Source organism: Paroedura picta, chromosome 4 (assembly GCF_049243985.1).
Source record: "Paroedura picta isolate Pp20150507F chromosome 4, Ppicta_v3.0, whole genome shotgun sequence".
NCBI lineage: Eukaryota > Metazoa > Chordata > Lepidosauria > Squamata > Gekkonidae > Paroedura > Paroedura picta.
The window spans coordinates 3,013,520-3,031,246 of NC_135372.1; the positions used below are offsets into that span (position 1 = coordinate 3,013,520).

General features: G+C 50.9%; 1 protein-coding gene across 8 annotated transcripts in view; it reads right to left on the reverse strand.

Annotated features, from left to right (window-relative positions):
* Positions 1 to 190: 190 nt before the first annotated feature.
* Positions 191 to 17,727, reverse strand: part of DOT1L (DOT1 like histone lysine methyltransferase) — a 119,118-nt gene continuing 101,581 nt past the window's right edge. For 7 of the 8 annotated variants that reach the window (XM_077331546.1, XM_077331545.1, XM_077331548.1 and 4 more), the window contains 3 exons: positions 10,897 to 11,865; positions 9,200 to 9,867; positions 191 to 7,605 (listed from right to left, as the gene is read on the reverse strand). In XM_077331546.1, the coding sequence (XP_077187661.1) occupies positions 9,239 to 9,867; positions 10,897 to 11,865 (1,598 nt within the window). In that variant the 3' untranslated portion in view covers positions 191 to 7,605; positions 9,200 to 9,238. The remainder of the gene's footprint in view (positions 7,606 to 9,199; positions 9,868 to 10,896; positions 11,866 to 17,727) is intronic. The other variant, XM_077331553.1, reaches the window with a different exon arrangement.

The window sequence follows — 17,727 nt, forward strand, 5'->3', positions numbered from 1 at the left end:
CTGTGACCACCTTCAGAAAACAGTTTCATTTCAAGGCAAAACCGCCTTTGTATATGGAAATTTCATTGGCTAACAGGCCTGGATAAAACTTCTGTCTTCTCCTGTGCCCGCCCCTCCTCTAGCAGGAAGTTTCCTAAAAATTCTCAGAGTTCCCATTTCCACAAAAGAAATGCAAGCACTACAACAATGGTACAGTATTAAAATACATACATTTTTAATATATAAAGACAAACTTCAAAGCCTTTTTCTTTCAAATTACAAATTGGGGTGAACTGCGCATGGGGACTTGGGGGGAGATCAAAATTAGAGGAGGTCAGGAAACCCCCTGCCTTTTACTTTTCCTTTTTTGCAGTGCAAAGAATGGAGAAAGGTGGTAAAATATATATAGATAAAATTATTACATACATATATACAGATACACGACAAAAGAATTCATATGAGTTCTATGGAAGAATGTCATTTAAGCCATTTTTTAAAGGGGGGGAGAACCCCAAGCTATGTTTGAGGAGAGTGTAGTTCTTTAAATAATTTTCATGGGCTAATGAGTACAAAGCGATTTCCTATTTCCTAGAACATATCCCGTAACCCCCACCTATACCAACATGGGTACTCTCTTAAAATCCATTTACAAATGGATTTTTTTTTTTACATTTTTAGAAATTCCTGAGCAATAGCAATTTCCATCACTGGACCAAATTCTCTTGTCCCCTCTCCCCACTCAGCAAGGCAGATTTCCGTTCCTCTACGGAGCAAAACACCCAAACTTTCCTTAACCAGCCCCCTAAAGGGCCTGTAGCATGTCTCGGGCCATAAATGCTGTGGAAACACATTTGCTGAGTCGCTCTACTCTCTTCCAAAAACCACCCCTGTCTCAACCGGGGCCTACCTCACCAAGCTAGGGCCTATAGTTAGCTATGGCCAAACTCATCAAAAGGCTTACTAATTGGAGAAGGGGGGACTTGAGTCTGTTTTTCTTACAAAAAAGGATCCTCACAAAACCCCGTCCCCTCCCCAAGTTTTTGTTTTCATTAAAACCAAGTTTGTAGACTGCTGTTCATCTGGGATGGAGTGGAGAACTCTCAGGCAAGCCCTGTGGTTGGATTCCCTGCTCAAAGACTTGCTTTTCAAGGTCCCACACATCTAATGAGTCCTGTAGGAGAAGAAGTCTCAGGGACTGGTTTGCAAGCCTGGTTTAAGCCCAAATGGTTTGTCACGTTGGTGTTCTGTTTCCCATTGCATGATTTTGTGTCATTCACAATTGGGGGGTGGGGGGGGGGGGGGGCGAGGCTGAGAGAACCAACACAGGAATTTCTCATTGATAAAATGCCCTCATTTCCCCCCCCAGGGGCCATCAGATGAGCACATGCTCAATCCGGAAAGCCCTCCTTCCTGAATTATTTCAAACCTGTGCTTTAAAGGGAACTATATGTCCAGCTACTAGAATCTTCTCTTGGGAACGCTACCGGCAGCGCACAGAACGGGCCTCCCTGCTCCCCACCAACATGCTACTTTAAGCTACAAAAATCTCTTTTTAAAAAAAGTTATTTTTTCCTGCAATAAACTTGTGTGCTTCTGGGCCAGACCCAAATGAACAAAGAGCTCTGCAAGAAAACACAGAATAAAGGGGTGTGTTTGACAGTGCCTCCCCGCCCAAAAAAGCTGCCGGTAAACTCACGCATGTGCTGCGGCTCTGGTAGTCAGCCATCCTTGCCCTGTCATTTATTTCCCCTCCTCAACACACATACACAGAACTCTGGTAAAGCCAGAGTGAAGGAATGGGCCATTTCACAAAATTGGTGGGAAGGACCTAAGAGACGGATGGAGGAAGAGGCAAAACTTTCAGTTTGGCAAACATATTAACATGAGGAGGATAGCGGAAGCAGCACCATGTTTGAGTGAATTTAAGGGACTTGCGGTTTATTATGACATTTGCATTTTAGCAGAACAGTCGGTGACTCCCCTTCCCAGGTTGGCAGACAGCAGCAGGTGGGTTTTGATCTCCATGGAGAAACCGCGACGGCCCGCTTCCCCGGTGTGCAGAGCCCAGGCGGCATCCTGCTCGGCGAAAGGCAGGCCTTGGGCAAAACCAGCCAAGAGCCTTGCCTAGCTGTTTTTCCCAGTTAGCACCTCTGGAGGAGCACAAGGGCCCCAGGTCACATGCAAAGGCAAGGCTGCCCACACGCCAGCCTGCTACAAAGTTCTCTCTCTGTCCATTAACTTAACTACAAATGAGAATCTCCTCAAAGCAGAACAAGCTTAGCGAGCATACACGCCAGAGTTGAAGAGCCTTCGAGCTAACAATCAGAAAGAGAATGGTCCTCAATCCCCTATTGGGAAAAGACTTATCTTGCTGGATGGCTGGCATGTCGCAGTTCAGAGCTCTCCGCAGGAAGGGTAGCAAAGCAAGAGGCCAGGCCATAGTCAGACGCCCGGCAGGCCAAGCCTCGGGTGGGGATATCCCAAGAGGCCCTTGGCTCCAAGGACTTTCTGAACAGTTGCCTAACTCAAAACAGCTGGCGCAGGGAGCAGATCCCCATTTCCTAAGACTCCAAAATGCCCTGGGGGTTGCCCAAGTCTGAGCAACCATGGAAGGAGGCCCAGACTGGCTGCCCACTCAAGCAGCAGCATGTGAAATACAGAGCAGTGGGAGGGGCTGCAGAAGGAGAACCCAAGTGGGGCACGGTTTCAAGCCACCTTCCCTCTCACAGAAAGAAGGCCTGCCAAAAACTTGGAAGGGGGGGGCTGACTCCAAGCCTAGCAGTTAAGAACATCTGTTCCAAATATGAGCCGGCCAAAACTCGACCTCTTCCCCGGTTGAAGTCCTCCCGTCATCACCTCCTCTGGCAAACATTATCAGCCTCCATGCTGAGCAGCCCTTGCAGGGTTATCCGCCCTGCCCCCACGACGATTAAAGGAGAAATTAAAATCGCCTTGCAAGCTTTTGTGCAATGTTTTCAAGGCAGAGTCCTGCAGGAGTTTCCAGCCCAAGGAGAAGAGGGCGGACGACAGACGTGAAGCCAGAACTGAGGAATCTGTTCCCACCCCGCACTGGCTAAGCCCAAAGGATTTGTCCATGTGACCATGTGCCGTTCTCTCGGATGAAAGGGCAGAGGGGAGGGGAGCACGCATGGGTGGGTTGCACAACCACGGCCGGCCCCATGTCAAGGCTTTTCACTGGCTGACGAGTTGAGGTCAACCCCTCATTTCAGGCTCTGTACTTTCCGTGAGGAAGCCCTGCCAGATTCCCAGCGTTTCGGCGCTGCAAAAGGAACGCGCTCTGCCGACGGAGAGAGCCGCCCCAGAGGGTACAGGGAAACCGCACGTTGCTGGAAAGGAAAAGGTGACTCTGAGGCACGGCTCTCCCACCCCAGACAACCTCGCCAGACGTGGTGGGGCAACCACAGAAGGTCAGGACGACTCTGGCACCCAACTGAAGACAGCTGCTTTGGCAACTCCCTTAAAAACAAACATACGGCAGAACAATTAACCAGACGCTTCCCAACCTCCCTAGGATGGGAGATTCTAAGCCACAACGGATTTCTTCTGGGAGGCTTGAGTGAGCCAGGAAGCATTTCGCTCGCTCTGTTTCGGGAGCACACTTCTGCTAAGGATTAGATTTTCTGTGGACATGGAAGTTCCCATGAAGTCCATGCAATGAAGTCCAGGGTCTGTGTGAAGAAATCGCCTGCTGAACCGTGCGTCTGAAAGGCCACCTCAGCTGAAAAATCCTCCTCCGAAAGTCTAAAAAGTTCTCTCTAAAACGCTAGAAGGCCGAGCAAAACAATTCAGTGGAAGTTGGGCATTCAAAACTTACCCCCCCCCCCCGCCCACCTTCATCAATGTTCAAAGACAGACTGGGGAGAAGGCAGGTGTAACTGCAGTGCCTCTGGGGAGCAAACTGGACCAGCCACCTTGGTTTGCCCTATCAGCTGGACCTGCATCAATCTCAAGAGGGCATGTTTACAAGAAAGCTGTTCCAAACCGTGTTTTAAAAAAGCCAAGCGGACATGGGGAGAAGAGGCAGCGGTTGACACCGTGAGAAGCCGACTCCTAGGATGAAAGCTGCTGGCGTTCCACAAAAGGTTTCTGGACCGTGAACTGGGCTCTTCCCCTAGTGTGACAGGGCTAGAGCAAATAATTTCTTTTTGGGCAGTCATCACGAGGGTGAAAAGAGGCCTCTCAGAACTGATTTCCCAAAATAATAAAGAAAAAGGGAGAGTTGCTGAACATCTGGAGAGTTCTTCGATTCTTACACCTGCTTCCAAGGATTAGATAAGCAGAGGGACGAGATGAAATCAGTGGGGCCTGGAGACTGAGGGGGCCAAGAAGCACGTTTGATTGTCAAGTTTAAGGGATCTTAACAGTCTTCTATGGAAAGCAGCAGGGGGACGTCCCCAGTAGCCGGACAGCCAAGACTTCTTGCCGTGCAAGTTCATTTTCTCCTCAGGTAGAATTTTGTTCCTAGAGGGAACCAGAATGCTCAAGGAGCCACAGCCAGCGATGTCTGACCAAGGCCTTAAGGGATGCCAGAGTGTCCCCCCGTCCACAGTCCAGGAAATGGGAAAAGCTGACGTTTCCATTAAAAGCAAGGCAGGTTTTCTTGGAATCTCTTACAAGACTTGGCTAAGGCTACCCGCCCCTGGCTTCGTAACACTTTTCTGGCAAAGGAAGCTGATTCAGGTGGAAGACTGCTTGAGGACCCTCTTTCTACGGCCCCCAAGTGCAGGCCAAGGAGACAGCCCTGCACCAAGCACCCACTTTGCCCCAAAGTGGCCTTCTCCAAGGATGTGTTGGGTGGCCACATGCGCAACCTCTCGCATATGACATTTAGGGCCTGTGGCAGGTCTGTCCAGCCTGCCCTACGTCCACAACCACCCCGGTCTTGCAGTCGACAGAATTTATAGTCATTGTATTTCCTAATGGAGCTCAGCACATTCCAGGTGCTTATCTCCCCTCCCTCACTCCAACTTTGTCTTGGGGCAGTTCCAACAGGGTTCCTCCCAAGCTACTTTGAAATTCCCCTCCACCTCTCCCCAACTGGAACAGAGCCCGCAGGAGTTGGAAGGGCGGAGGGGGGAACAGGGAGGGCACTGAATACTGTTGCCGGTCAGGTGTCCCAAATCTCCCCTTACTTTAACTCCCCACATATACAACATACAAATGGGGCCCACGTGCAATGAACTGAGACAGAAAACCTGATTGTGCAATCTGGACCTTACGATGGGAGAGAGGCGAAGCTGGCTGATAGGAAACTGACCCCCACCCCCCACCCCAAGCTGGTTAAAGACGGAACAAAGATTCCCAAGCACATGTCTGGTACTGCACTGCACCCAGCCAGCTTAAAAGGACATTTATTAAGGTGCGCCCCCATGAAAAAATATTACTGCAGTTTTCTTCTCTTTTAAGCAAGCCCTCACAGTCCAAAGCTGACCTACCATGCAGAGCAAAGATCCCTCTACCCAATAAGGCTTCTCCCAACCGCTTTTATGCACTTGAATAAATTAAACAAACCCTTTACACCCCCCGCAATTTACTATGAACACAACCTAATAAAAATAAATGAAAAGCATATGAAATTTTCTTCTTTATAAATTCTCATCACATCTCTATAAAATGCTAGCTGCATCCCAGAAATGGTGCGTCTTTTTCTTTTCTGTACACTGAACATCACCAAGTCACAAAATACAATTTTCTTTTCTTTAAAAAATGCACTGATTCGATAAAGGTGTGACATGGGGGGGGAGTTTTCAGCTAGATCACAGGGTGCTGGGAGTGCAGGTTCTCTCTGGCATGGGTGTGACACAGCAGCTCATGAGCCCATTTAGAAGCAAAGCGATACAAAAGTGAACACACGTCTTTCTTTTCTGGAGTCGATAAAATATACAAAAAGCCAAGCCCAAGTTTCTCAAATCAATCAAGTATCAAAAGACATTGCTAACAAAAATACACTGTACTCGGAAACAAACCAAATGAAAACAGGAGAAGGACGTTGAGAGAGATGGGCCCCAGCATTGAGATGGCTGCCAGTTTTCCCCAAGTTTTACTGGGGAGGGAAAGGGGGTCTAGGTAACAGGAGGAGGCAGCAGTGCCTTATTAACATGCTTATGACTCCCCCCCCCCAAACACACACACACACACAGTTAATTGCTGGCCATCCACTGGGAACCCCTCTCCTCTGCTGAAAGGACCCGTGGCTGCAGAAAAGCACCAGGAGGGGTTGGGAACACCCCTGGCCCTGAAGGACTCAGACAAAGGTCAGCCTGCTGCCAGAACACCCACCAATGTTCATGCTGGCTTGACGGCAGCTGCAAATTGATGGAAAGACCAAAAAGCAGCCATTTTTTATAAATACAATAACCTGATGCGATTGATTACGAAAGCAAACTGAGAAACACCCCCCCCCCCACCGTGGGGATGAAAGCAAAACTCCTAGGAGAGGGAAAGGGGTTCTTGAGCTAACCACAGAGGCCTCCAGAGCCAGACCTTGGAGAGCCACGAAGCGTCCTGCGGGTGCGGCACGCGCCCACAATACCCGCCTGCCCGAGGCATCCCACTGCCTGAGCGGGTGAGGGCAGGGTCACGTCATTGGGGCCACGCCTGCAGCCAAGGAAGAGGGGAACTTTCCCAGTGGATCTGCCCTCTGCTTCTGGACAAAAACAACAACAAACACACCACCAGCCCAAGCGCCTCGTTGCACGGTTAAGGCAGAGCACCCGTTCCAGCTGCACCGAAGCCTGAACCCTCGTGCGGGAGGAGTCCCCCACAGGAGCACCATAGCTGCAATCCCGCTGGGGCAGCGATGGCGGCCAAGGGAGCGTTACGCATTTGCAATATGCATCACGTCTTGCCGACCTGCCACCAACTGCCCCCCCCCCCGGGAGCCAATACCAGCCAGTTCTATCAGTGCGTCGAGAGGAGCAGGCGGAATAAATAAGCGGAGCGGCAGCAGGCAAGGGAACGTGGCTTGGTGTCGGTCGTCCCATCGGGTGAGCACCAAACAGGTTCGAATGTCAGAGGCACGGCTGTTCAATAGCACCACGGGAGGCCGTCTGTGTGTGTGTATGTGTGTGTGTGTGTGTGGGGGGGAGACATCTCTGCTGGTGTGCCAGTCCTTTATTTGACTCTGCGAGACTGGTTTTTTTTTTTTTTTTAACGTCATCCTCTTTTATAAAAAAAAAAAGAAAAAAGAAAAAAAAGAAAGCCCCTATGATCTTCAGGCAGAACAGAATAGCCAAAAAATTTGCATGTGTGTTCGAACATTTAAAAATATATAAATATCTAAACTATCAACAATACAAACTGGAGCAATATCTAAGCATTTTCTTCTGCAGTTTGAATATATATATATACACACACACACATATATATATATATATAAAAACTTAGATTCACAGTAGCATTATCTTTCCTCTGGTTTCCTCTATGACGCTGCATTTTTTGTCCAGTAGTGAGCAAGAAAGAGAAAGGGGGGGGGAGAAGGGGGGGATACAGGGAAGCAGAAACCCAAAAGCGTTCCAGGTGAGCACCTTCAGTGGAAACGGAGAGAAGTTGGTCCATGTTGTCGTTGCATAGGTCGTGTTTGGTTGAGGTAGAAATCCTAGTTACCTGCAGCCCAGGCATGAGGAGGAGGGGGAGACAGAAGAGGAGATGCGGTTTAGTTTGGGATTTGGTATCCTGCTTGAAGCATCATCGACCGAGCCGAGAGGCACTTGGGAGCCTTCCCGGTCCCCATGCAGTGCTGTGAACTGAACTTCCTCGGCACTGTGCAGTTAATCTCCAGACAAAGTCGGCAGACACCCCCCCCCCCCCCAGATTGCAACTAATTCCACTGAACTCGCTTGCCACCCTTCACAACAAAATACAAAGGTGGGCCATAAAGATGCAGAATGGGATTTCAGGCAATACTCCTCACCCCCAAACACACACATGAATTCCTCCAGTTATAGGAAAACCATGAGACCCAGTTTAATAAGGGAGGACCCCATCCAAACCTCACCTTGATCTGTGGAACAAAAGGCTGTGTGTCCACTATTCTTGGGCACAGTTCCATCATGACCTAAGGACTGTTAGTTCTCACCAGCATTGGTTATCCGTGGAAGGCATCTACCCTACGCCTGAGAGATGCTGGGGGAAAATGAACCCGGGGCCTTGTGCAGGCAAAGCAGGTGTCAGCCACTGGGTTGTAACTTGTGCTCCTGGACCTCACTGGTGTGAAGCCATCTTGACCAAGCACACATGCTTGACAAAAGAGTCAGATCCCCAGTTGGGCTAGCTCAGTATGGCCGTCCTCTCCTTTGCAAGGGTTCTCCCATGACCTGCCACCTGATCTCTTTTCACTTGGAAACTCCAGGATCAACTGCGTACACATCACACATTCTGTTGCTCAGTTACAACCCTTCCAAGCTCTGATGATCAAGGTTCACCCATGGAGCTGTGGCAGTGACCCCCTTCTAGTGAGATTAGAGTCTAGCAGCGCCAAAAACACTAACATCATTTCCACAGACTACTTGCTTTTGAGAGTCCAAGCTCCCTTGCTATGCTAGGGCAGCTGGTGATGGGAACTTTGGCCCTCAAACTTTTAGGAGAAGCGCTGTCAACTTGCAACTGACTTACGGGGACCAAACACTGGCTCTCCAGATGTCCATGGACTGCAATTCCCAGAAGCCCCTGCCATCACGAAGCTGTTTTGCCACTGCCGACCTCTGCACAGCAACCCTGGTCTACCTTGGCAGACCTTCTGAGTCCCAGCAAGGGCTGACCCTGGTTAGCTTCTGAGCCCTGACCAGATGAGGCTAGCCTCGGCCTTCCAGATCAGGGCAGAAATGAACATGAGGTTTGCCTGCCTCTGCATAGCAGCCGTGGACTTCTTGCGTGGCACCCCATCCAAGGCCAAGCCAGCTTACCTCCAAGGATCTGACACGACCGGCCAAGGCTTATACTTATACTCTGGAAAGCTTGTTGGTCTCTTTAGGCACTGCGAGACTTGAACCTTGCTCTTCCTCTACTGCCAGGCGACACAACTACCCAACCGAAACAACCCCCTGTGAAAGAATGGCTGTCCTGCGTTCACATACAGGGAAAATCCATCGGGTACTAAAGAGCAGCAAAAGCAACCTCTGGAGTCACAATATTCCGTCTCCGAAGCCATGCTTCTCTTCCTGCCCACCCCCCTCAACACCTGCCCCTTCGCAAGCCTTACCTTACAAAAAGCACGAATGCTTAAGGAGAGCCCGGCTCGTTATCGCGGTTTGACCCCAGAGAGGTGTGAAGCGTAAGGAGGCTGCATGCCAAGGGTGACCCACATAGCAGGTGCGGCGGTGGTGTTGGACTGCGGGTTTGCGGGTGTGGCCTGGGTCAGCGCCATGCGGGGCAGAGGTGGGTGGTGGATGGTAAAGGTGGGGCGGGAGGCTTTGTGCTGAAGAGAAGCAAGTTTAATAGACAAAGCAGCGTTAGCGGTGGGGGAGGGTGGCAAGAAAGCCTCGGGGGCCGGCAGGGAGGATAGGCTCTGGAGGAGGACGGGTGACTCGGAGTTAGACCCCAGGAGGGGAGGGAGAGGTGGCAATGAGACGTTCGGAGGGGGAGGCGGCGTGAGAAGAGAGGCTGGGGCGGTCCCCCGGGGGAGGTGCTGGGCTGGCTGGGCTTCGCTAGAGGCGGTTGCGTTGGAGGGCCCGTGGAAGGACGACATGCCAGCCGCCACCTGCAGAGGATTCAAGTTTAACACTGCACAGCTGGAAGCGGCACTGTTGCTAAGGGAGGCGCCAAAATGAAGAGGAGCGGAGGAGGAGGAAGAGGAAGAGGAGAAAGGAGCAGAAGGCGAGGGAATGGAGGAGGAGGAGGAGGCACAAGGCACCACATGGTTAAAAATACCTGCAAACAGGAAAGAAAAGAACAACAAAAAAACAAAAAACCCTCAGCTTCGGCAGATGGACTCGGTTACATTCGCAGTGAGAAAAGCAAAAACCGGGGGGAGAAAAAAAGCAAAGCAGGCAATAAAACAACAACAACAACAGGAACAAAAACAGCAGCAGCCACGCAGCCTGATGTACAATATGCGGTATGAACACAGCAGCAGGCAATGAATAAGCAATGGGGCGAAAATCCAGCAGGTGGACGCCACTTACCTGCCTCCTTTCTGCCTCAGGGGAAAGACAGGCTGGACCGAAAACCCAATGCAAACCTCCTTCTACAGCCATCTTTCTTTCAGCCCCAGTGGCCTGCCTGACCCTCCCCCCACCCCTTTGCCTCATCTGACAGTAGGGTTAGGCACTTTGGTGTCCCAAGTGGCCGTTGGCCGCAGCGCTGGCTGCTTTGGGTGTGAACAGCCACTTCGGACGCCGAAGCACCCAACCAGACTTGACGGGCAGCCACAGAGAATCTTTCAGGCCCCTAGCTGTACTCTTCTCCTCCAATGATATGCTACGGCAGGGGTAGTCAACCTGTGGTCCTCCAGATGTCCATGGACTACAATTCCCATGAGCGCCTGCCAGTCCATGGACATCTGGAGGACCACAGGTTGACTACCCCTGTGCTACGGTACCCTAGGAGTGCAGCACTCTCGGGAATGCCAAAGGGCCAGCCCTCGAAGCTTCCCGCGGTCCAGAGGCCCACACACAACCCAAACGTCTGCGTAACAAAAGCCAGCACTCAGAGATGCTGCTCCTGCGTACTATGTCAACATCAGGGTGTGTGTGTGTATGTCCCCCCCCCCCCCCCCCCGTCTGCATAGAGCACACAACTTCCACAGCAGGCTGCATGGTCAAAAAGTGGAAAGCTCCCTTAGCAAGACGGATGTGGAGTGTTTGCCTTGGAGGGAAAAACACTGGACCAGGACTGGCACCCTGAGCGCTCTTCAATGCCCCTGAAGGGCAATGAGGGAATCTCCGAGGGCACACCTACCTCCAACTGTTCCACCTGTGACCCCAGGAGAGAAGCTCCCCATGGCATGCGAGTTGGTCAGGCGTGTTGCGGCCGATGACACATGGACCAGTCCGGCGGCGGCAGCTGGCATCGAGTTAAATAAGGACTGCAGTACCGAGGAGTTTGTCACAGAGTTGAGGTTTGCTTGCAAGGCCATGGAGCCCAGGGGGAACTGCGAGCCGGCGGCTAAGGAGTTCAAGAAGGGGTGGTGTGCCTGAGCAGGGGGGGCCGAGTTGCCGCCGGCTGCGGAGACGGATGTGGAAAGGCCTTTGCCGTTGAGAAGGCCCCTGGAAGGCACGGCGGCTGTGGCGGAGATGAAGAGATTGTGGCCGTTCTTGAGCTCCACGTCCCGCTCCCGCCCCTTGCTGACTTTGCTGTTGTGTAGCACCGAGGCCTTCTCCGAAGTGGCCCCCAAGCGGACGCTCAGTTCGCCGGCCTCTTTGCCTTTGGCCCCCAGCCAGCCGACCTCTTCCCCTTTCATGGCGCCCAGGCCCTCTAGCTGCCGTTTGCTCAGGAAGGGGTTCGCCTCCGAGACCCCAGACTCTTTGTTCCGCTGCACCAGGAAGCCCAGCGAGGAGCTCCCCAGCGCCGTCATCTCGGTGGCCTTATGTGGGAGCAAAGCACCATCGATAAAGCTATGTAAACCAAGGTCTGTCGACAGCCCGCCGTTGTAAGCATATCCGTTCACGGAACCGCCGCTCTGGCCGAGACCCTCGGCGGACATGGCTGCGTGCTTCCTCGTGTGAGCCCCCGCCTTGGGACCATCGCCTGCGTCCTCGACGGAGGGCCGGAAGGCAAAGAGAGAGTTCTGGCTCAGGGACGACACCACCTGCAGAGGGCTGTCCGCCATTTTGGTCGGGTTGATGTCCGAGATGGGAGAGAAGGTGGACTTCCACTTGCTGCTGTTCATGTTTTCGCTGGCTTGCTTTCTCCCAGCTAAGCTGATGCCTGGAGGCCAAGGGAAAAGGTTGGAGGCGGTCAGGCCCGAGAAAGTAAAGCAAGGTCCTGGGGTCTGCACCAAACCTTGCCGAGGGACACAGTTTCTTTCCCTGCCGTGTTTCAAAGAGAGCCACAACTAGGGCAGTGCACTTCGGCTGCCCCAGTGATCACCGAAGCCCAAGCGGCACGTAGGAGGCCATCGCTGTGGAGAGGAGGGACAAGGGTGGCAAGCTGGCTGGGACGTCACCCCACCCCTCCTCTCCATGCCATGGTGCTGGCCACCTTGGGCTGTGGTGATCACCAAGGCAGCCAAACCGAGCTGAAGTGCACACCCCTAGAAGCATGAACAGAACAGCCTGTAATTAGTGGGGGGTTGCCCAAACGTTCAGTTCTGAGACCTGTTTTGCCACACCAGGTGGCACGCAGTCAACTGGGCACCCTGAAAGCAGCCTCTGAACGTAGCAGTAGAAAATGTACAACCGCTGCTCAAACAGCCCAAAGTTCTCTTAGCCCAGTATCCCGATTCCAGCTCTGTCTAGGCAGGAGACTCTGGGAAAGCTGTAGCCTTCCCCAGGAGCCACTGAACATGGCAGTTACCTTTCCTTTCTCGTGACCTTTCTCACCTCCAAAAACGTACTTCATTCACATGTCAGCAGCCACTTAAAGTGCAAGGATCAAACATAATACAATATGGAATCATAGAGTTGGCAGGAATCTGCAGGGTCATCTAATCCAACCCCCTCTGCAATGCAATACATGGGGACTTAAGAAGGTTCATCTAACCAAAATATCTTGCTGAAAGCAGCAGGCAGCCCTCACTCATTCTATGGGTTACACTGTTTCTCCTACATTGGTTTTTATAACCATGTTCTAGTACAGGATTTCTCAGCCAGGTTTTTGTGAAACCATGGGGTGTCTTGATGATATGACCATCTATGACCATCTATGTCAACTGCCCCCCACCCAAAATGGCCAGTGATGGGCCTGGAGGGGGTGGGAAAGGGAGGGGCCCTGGGTGGGCGTGTCCACAGCTCTGCTTCCCAACTATCTTCTGCACGATTAAGCCACTTCTGGGGTTTCTCGAAACCTCAAGAATATTTCACGGGTTTCGCAACAGTTAAAAGCTTGAGAAAGGCTGTTCTAGTAGTTCATCGTACATCTAACATTGCTGTCTGGGTGTTGTTGTTTTTTCTTAATAATCTAATACATCTTGAAGGGTTTTTGATTATCTTTATGCACCTTGAATCTCAAGGAGAAAGGCAGGCAATAAGAAAAGTAAATAAAAAAGTAAAAGCTCAGACAACTGAGAGGGCTACTGGGGAGAGTTGCTGCTGACCAGGTGAGGCTATTGTGCTGACTGGGTGAGGTGATTGCTGGGTAATTGTTGGGAGGATTAAAAAGGGCTGCTCCTCACCAGAGGCAGAGCTCAGACAACTGAGAGCACGTGGAGAGAGCTACTGGGGAGAGTTGCTGCTGACCAGGTGAGGCTATTGTGCTGACTGGGTGAGGTGATTGCTGGGTAATTGTTGGGAGGATTAAAAAGGGCTGCTCCTCACCAGAGGCAGAGCTCAGACAACTGAGAGCACGTGGAGAGAGCTACTGGGGAGAGTTGCTGCTGACCAGGTGAGCCTATTGTGCTGACTGGGTGAGGTGATTGCTGGGTAATTGTTGGGAGGATTAAAAAGGGTTGCTCCTCACCAGAGGCAGAGCTCAGACAACTGAGAGCACGTGGAGAGAGCTACTGGGGAGAGTTGCTGCTGACCAGGTGAGCCTATTGTGCTGACTGGGTGAGGTGATTGCTGGGTAATTGTTGGGAGGATTAAAAAGGGCTGCTCCTCGCCAGAGGCAGAGCTCAGACAACTGAGAGCACGTGGAGAGAGCTACTGGGGAGAGTTGCTGCTGACTAGGTGAGGCTATTGTGCTGACTGGGTGAGGGGAGGATTAAAAAGGGCTACTCCTCGCCAGAGGCGTGAGCCTTTGCCCTTAGCCTGGGGTTCTTGGCCGAGCAATTAGAATCAGTAGATTATATTTCCCTAGTACTTGCACTGCCTAGACATTACAATGGACCTCCAGGACACTCATCCTATCATCTGCAGTAAATGTGACATGATTGCCTTCCTCCCAGAAGACAAGATGGACTACAGCTGCCCCAAGTGTAAGCTGGTAAGACTTTTGGAGGAAAGGATTAGGGGATTAGAAAACAGAATTATTACTCTGACCCAAAGTAAGAAATGGGAGGAGTTCATAGACCAGAGCCCTGCAACTCGGAATAAAGAGAATACAACCAGTCCTGAAGAGGATAAAGAGGGAGCCTCTGCAGACAGTTTGGAAAAAGACTCAACGGCGAAGAGTGAGACAGTTCTCGGGGCCTTTGGAGCTCCAGAATAGATTTCAGGCCCTTGCAGAGGAGGTGCAAGGGTCAACAAGGGAAGAGGTCCCAAAACAGAGTCTAAGACAAAGGGAAGAGGCCACGGGGACAGAAGGAAATGGAGTTGAGAAGAGAAAAAAAAGGAGAGTACTGGTAAATGGAGATTCCCTGCTAAGAGGAATGGATTGCCATGTGGCTGGGCCCGACCCCCTAACCCGAGAGGTGTGTTGCTTACTCATCAAGTTTGCAGATGACACCAAATTGGGAGGACTGGCAAATACTCCGGAAGACAGAGACAGAGTTCAATGAGATCTGAACACAATGGAAAAATGGGCAAATGAGAACAAGATGCAATTTAATAAAGATAAGTGTAAAGTTCTGCATCTGGGTCAGAAAAATGAAAAGCATGCCTACTGGATGGGGGATACGCTTCTAGGTAGCACTGTGTGTGAACGAGACCTTGGGGTACGTGTGGATTGTAAACTAAACATGAGCAGGCAGTGTGATGCAGCGGTAAAAAAGGCAAATGCCATTTTGGGCTGTATCAACAGAGGCATCACATCAAAATCACAAGATGTCATAGTCCCATTGTATACGGCACTGGTCAGACCACACCTGGAGTACTGTGTGCAGTTCTGGAGGCCTCACTTCAAGAAGGACGTAGATAAAATTGAAAGGGTACAGAGGAGAGCGACGAAGATGATCTGGGGCCAAGGGACCAAGCCCTATGAAGATAGGTTGAAGGACTTGGGAATGTTCAGCCTGGAGAAAAGGAGGTTGAGAGGGGACATGATAGACCTCTTTAAGTATCTGAAAGGTTGTCACTTGGAGGACGGCAGGATGCTGTTTCTGTTGGCTACAGAGGAGAGGACACGCAGTAATGGGTTTAAACTTCAAGTACGATATAGGCTAGATAGGGAAAAAAATTTCACAGTCAGAGTAGTTCAGCAGTGGAATAGGCTGCCTAAGGAGGTGGTGAGCTCCCCCTCACTGGCAGTCTTCAAGCAAAGGTTGGATACTCACTTTTCTTGGATGCTTTAGGATGCTTAGGGCTGATCCTGCGTTGAGCAGGGGGTTGGACTAAATGGCCTGTATGGCCCCTTCCAACTCTATGAGTCTATGATAAATAAATATCCTTCATAAATTTAATTCTACTTGCATTTTAAAAGCTATTCAGGCTAGTGGTCGACACCACATCTGGCAAACTCTGCCAATTAAGCACATCATCATCATCATCATCATTGTTATTATTATGGGACATTGCCTGCCACTCCCCATTAAAAAAAAAACCCATTAAAAGCCCCATTAAAACCATTCGGTCGAACAATATACATATTGGACTCCAACAATAAAACCATAACAGAGAACCCCTTCGACCCCACCAAAACTACTATAGGAGTGGGAGGAGGAATGCAGATCATCAGTAAGTGGATGTCTTAAACCTGGGGGGAGGGGGGGAGCCCATCAGATCTTCCTTGCCGACCCTAGCCTCAACCGTCGACCTGGCGGAAGAGCTCCGTTTTGCAGGCCCTAAAGAAAGCTGAAAGCTCCTCCGGGAGCTCATTCCACCAGGAAGGGCCAGGACCGAAAAGTTTGTGATCAAGAGCATTCACGTGTCTGCATTCAATGTGGCTGCTCAATTCCTTGACGCATAAATAGGGACTTCACCAGACCTGTTTAAACAGCCATGGCAGAATCAGGGGAGTTCCCACCCTTGGGTGACATGAAGTAACACTCTGCCAGTAGCCAAGTCAACGGGTTGGAGTTTTCAGATGTCCATGTTATTATTAAGAGATGACTGCAGCTGTATGAACAGGCACAAAACCAGCACAGTCAGGTATTCAGCAGAAGCATCATGCCGCGCTGTCTAGGGAGAAAAATCAAAACTTTCCTATATTTTATCAATAGCTGTATAAGCCAAGCTAGCCCAACTGCATCACATCTCAGGAGCTAAGCAAGATCAGCCCTAGCTAGATTCAAATGGGTTGCCATGTTGGGCTGAAGTAGCACAATAAAAGTAGTGCAATAAAATCATGGGAATTGTAGTCCATGGACATCTGGAGGACCACAGGTTGACTACCCCTGCTCTACGGCCAGTAGCACCTTTTTAAGACCAACGAAGATTGATTCAAGGTGTGAGCTTAATAGACAAAGCGGCGTTAGCGGTGGAGAAGGGCAGCAAGAAAGCCTTGGGGGGCTGGCAGAGAGGACAGGCTCTGGAGGAGGACGGGTGACTCGGAGTTAGACCCCAGGAGGGGAGGGAAAAGTGGCAATGAAATGTTTGGAGGGTTGGGAGGGGGAGGTGGCGTCGTTGTAAGAAGAGAGGACGGAGTGGTCCCCCGGGGGAGGTGCTGAGTTGGCTGTCCATGAGGAAGGGAGACATGGATTCACATGCCAAGTTCAAGCACAGGTGAGTCCTGCTCCTACCTCACAAGGGAGGCTAGCTAGAATGGGAATGATACCTTAGAAAGACACTGAGATTCATGCACAAGAAGGCTCAAAAGCTGAGTAGCTTCTGGTGGCTTTAGGGGAGGGCCCATGTCTCAGTAGTTTACCTTGATCCCAGGTTCATAACATTTCTCCATAAAGAGAGACGAGACCTGTTTGGTCAGGGAAGTACATTAGAGCAGGGGTAGTCAACCTGTGGTCCTCCAGATGTCCATGAACTACAATTCCCATGAGCCCATGCCAGGGTTGCATTTACCTGTAACTGTTGTTCATCAAGTGGTCTTCTGTGCAGTCACACATGGGTTCTGCGGAATCACAGGCCTGCCACGGAGAATTAACTAGCCAGCTGAAAGCTAAAAAAACTCCCAACAGTGCTGGCCCCTCCCCTCACAGAGTGACTTTCCCGCCCAAAGTAATGTGATGTGGGAGGAGCCAACACTCTCCCCTCAGTCCTCTGCCCTTGCCGCTCAGCGGGTAATCAATAATCAGCGGCCCAGTGGGGATGGAGAGAGGGTTGTGTGACTGCACAGAAGACCACTCGATGAACAACAGTTACAGGTAAGTGCAACCCTGTTTTCATCTTCGTGGTTTCTGTGCAGTCCCACATGGGAGATTAGCAAGATCACTAAACGATGGAGTTGGGGTGGGCTATGCGCGGAGTATTGATTGCAACACAGCCTTTCCCACTGCTGAATCTTTTCCAGCATCATCAAGAGAATAGTGGCGTATGAAGGTGCTGGGCGTCGACCAGGTAGCCGCTCTACAAATGTCCATCATAGGAAGATGATCTGCAAAAGCCACAGACGAAGCTTGAGCCCTCGTTGAATGAGCCGTAAGACCCAGCGGACAATCCAACCCAGCAGACTTGTAAGCGTGTGTAATTGCTTGCACAATTCAGCGTGAAATGGATTGTGAGGATGCAGCCTTACCCTTCTTCACACCATGGAAGCACACAAAAAGGGATGTATTGTGCCGAAATTCTTTTGTCCTGTTCAAATAAAAATGGATTGTTCTCCGAACATCGAGAGTGTGCATTTGTTTTTCAAAGTTAGAAA